The sequence below is a fragment of the Nicotiana sylvestris genome, chromosome 8 (genome assembly GCF_000393655.2).
Source record: "Nicotiana sylvestris chromosome 8, ASM39365v2, whole genome shotgun sequence".
Taxonomy (NCBI): Eukaryota; Viridiplantae; Streptophyta; class Magnoliopsida; order Solanales; family Solanaceae; genus Nicotiana; species Nicotiana sylvestris.
This window is the reverse complement of record NC_091064.1, coordinates 160,875,193-160,878,796: the sequence shown is the minus strand read 5'-3', so window position 1 is coordinate 160,878,796 and position 3,604 is coordinate 160,875,193. Positions and strand designations below refer to the sequence as shown.

General features: G+C 37.9%; 1 protein-coding gene across 1 annotated transcript; it reads left to right on the top strand.

Annotated features, from left to right (window-relative positions):
• Positions 1–1,078: 1,078 nt before the first annotated feature.
• Positions 1,079–1,507, top strand: LOC104244324 (uncharacterized). The gene has a single exon (XM_009799730.2). The coding sequence runs from the start codon at positions 1,079–1,081 to the stop codon at positions 1,505–1,507; it is 429 nt and encodes a 142-aa protein (XP_009798032.2).
• Positions 1,508–3,604: the final 2,097 nt, after the last annotated feature.

Sequence of the window (3,604 nt, the reverse complement as noted above, 5' to 3'; positions counted from 1 at the left end):
GTTAATTTAGGCAGTGGCGAAACTCCTGACGAGTCTCGTGATGGAGAACCAGGTAACATAATCAATTCTGATTTACAAAATTTAGTATTAACTTTGCAGAAACAGCTCAAGGAGCAAAGCGACCGCATAGAGCAAATACCTGGAGTACTGCCTATAATCAAGGGAATAGATATGGTCAAATATTCACAACAACCTTGGAAGCCCAGTGCTGCTCCTCTACCGATTCCGAAGAAATTCAATATGCTCGATATTCCAAAATATGATGGAACAACTGATCCATGAGATCACGTGACTGCATTTACAACTGGTGTAAAGGGCAACAACTTGACCATACAAGAAATTCAATATGCCCGATATTCCAAAATACGATGGAACGCTCACTAAGGTAGCATTAACATGGTATTCTCTTTTACCCAAAAATTCTATAAATTCTTTTGCTGAGCTTGCAAATTCATTTATCAAAGCACACTCGGGAGATCAAAAAGTCAAAAAAAGAAAGGAGGATATTTTCAAAATAAAGCAAGAAGATTCGGAGTTGCTCAGAGAATTCGTAGACAGATTCTAGCGTGAAAGGATGATGTTGTCGTGCGTACCTGATAACTGGGCAGCTATTGCTTTTGCCAGTAACTTAAATGAGAAGAGTTCAGAAGCCACGAGACGACTCAAGGAAAGTCAACGTGAATTTCCAGCAACAACTTGGAATGATGTTTACAACAGATACAACACGAAGTTGAGGATGAAAAAAGATACAATCTCTCGCTCTCAAAAAGAGGAGAGGGTAAGCTCGAGACGTGCTGAAACTGAAAAAAGGTCCGGTAAAAATAGATACGATCCCTACATGGGACCAGTAGGAAGAGACTCGCGTTCAGAGCAGGATAACTCGAGGTACGATCATAGATCAAGAGATAGAGAGTTAGGCTCATTGTCAAGGTTTGGAAAAGAGTGAAACGTACGAGAGACGCGGGATAATGATAGAGGCTCGAAGGCAAAATTTGGTGATTACAATTTTAATGTTAGCACATCAGAGTTAGTAGCAGTATTAAGAAGCTTGGGTGATAAGGTGCGGTGGCCAAAGGAAATGAGATCAAACCCGAATAGGCGAAATCCTGATTTCTGGTGCAAATTTCACAACGATCATGGTCACAAAACGGTAGATTGTAGATTGCTGCAAGGTGAAGTTGACCATTTATTAAAGCAAGGATATCTAACCGAATTGTTTAGTGAAAAAGGTAAGCAAGCGTATATGAAGAACACGCAGGAGCCCCCTAAACCTCATTCACCAAAAAGGACCGTTAACATTATAAGTAGAGGAGAAGAAATTAATGGCGTGATATATACGACAGCCAAGAAAGTTTCAAAGATTACAATCACACACGGAAAGCAGGTTCGACGTATTTTGGAAGAAGAAAGTATTACATTTGATGATGCAGATATAGATGGCGTACTAACTCCACACAATGATGCACTGGTAATATCTCTACTTGTACATGAAACTAATGTTAAATGAGTTTTGATTGATCCAGGTAGCTCCGTGAACATCATTTTCCTAAGAGTGTTAAACGAAATGCAAGCTGAAGATAAGCTGGTACCCAAGGCGCATACTTTATCTGGTATTGACAATTCAAGCGTCGTAACAAAAGGGGAGGTAATACTCACAACGTTCGCAGAAAGAGTTGTCAAAGATACGAAATTTCAGGTGGTAGAGATGGATATGGCTTATAATATGATTCTCGGTAGACCATGGATTCACGAAATGGACGGTGTGCCATCTACCCTACATCAAGTTATTAAATTCCCTTCACAATGGGGAATACATCAAATCCGCGATGATCAATAGACATCTAGGAGCATCAACTACTTAGCAAATTCAAGCGCAAAAAATGAAGAAAAATAGTAATTACAAAATCTAGTTAAGGATGCTGCAACACAAGCCTCAACTAAACACGGGTGGATAGATGTATACTCGAGGCCCGATTCCATCCAAGAACCGAAAGAAAATGAAAACATCAAAACGACGATTGAAGAGTTGGAAGCTGTATAATTATTCATACCCTGGCATGAAAGGAAAGTCTATATTGGGGCTAACCTAAGCCACAAAATAAAAGGTAAGTTGACCGAATTCTTGAAAACTAATGTGGATTATTTTGCTTGGTCCCATTCTGATATGACAGGAATACATCTGGAAGTAATGACTCACAAGTTATATGAAGATCCATCATATCCACCTGTCAAACAAAGAAAAGAAAGCAAGGATCTTTCAAAAATCAGGTGATTCAAGATGAGGTGAAAAAACTTTTAAAAATTGAGTCTATCCGCGAGGTAAAATATCCAAATTTGTTAGCTAATACTGTAGTAGTACCAAAAAGAATGGTAAGTGGCGAGTTATGTAGATTATACTGACCTAAACAAAGCTTGTCCTAAAGATTCTTTTCTATTACCGCATATAGATCAACTAATTGATGCTACTGCATGATATGAATTGTTATGTTTTTTAGATGCATATTCAGAGTATAACCAAATCAAAATGGATCCCCTAGATGAGGAAACAACTTCATTTGTAACAAACATGAGGACTTACTGTTACAAAGTAATGCCATTTGGCCTTAAAAACACTGGAGCCACATATCAAAGGTTGGTGACCAAAATATTTCAAGAATATTTAGGGAAAACCATGGAAGTCTACATAGATGATATTCTGGTCAAGTCACAACAAGCAGGGGATCATATTCAACACATGTCTGATACATTTCAGATTCTCCGTAAATTTAACATGAAGCTAAATCCCGAGAAATGTGCATTTGGCGTTTCATCAGGTAAGTTTTTGGGATTTCTTGTTTCTAACGTGGCATTGAAGTAAATCTCGCGCAGATTAAAGCTATTAAGGAAATTCCTGATATACTTACAAGTAAAAAAGAGGTACAGAGACTGATGGGAAGAATAACAGCTTTGGGAAGATTTATTTCCAAATCATCAGAAAAGTGCTTTATGTTCTCTTCAGCTCTAAAAAAGCAAGATCAGTTCAAATGGCCAGAACAATGTTAGCAAGCACTCAAAAATTTGAAAGTATACTTGTCAAATCCACTGTTGCTTGCGAAACCAAAAGATGGGGAGAAATTACTTATCTACCTTGTTGTTTTAGAAGTTGTGGTGAGTGCTGTTTTAGTTCGTGAAGATCAAGGTAAACAGTCTCCAATTGACTATGTTAGCAAGTCATTATTAGATGTTGGGACTTGGTATCCTCATCTAGAAAAACTTGTACTTGCATTAATTATGGCATCTAGGAAATTAAGACCTTATTTTCAATACCACCCCATCTCTGTAGTAACCGCATATCTCCTGCGTAATATATTAAATAAACACGAGTTATCAGGTAGGTTAGCCAAGTGGGCCATAGAATTGAGTGAATATGACATTACATATCAACCTAGAATTGCAATAAAGTCACAGGTGTTGGCAGATTTTGTGGCCGATTTTAGCCAAGGGATGCAACTAAAAGCAGAAAAAGAACTACAAGTATTCAACGGGTCTAATCTAGGAACTTGGATTTTATTCACTAATGGTTCATCGAATGTAAAAAAGGCAGGTCTAGGAATTGTTTTGGTAC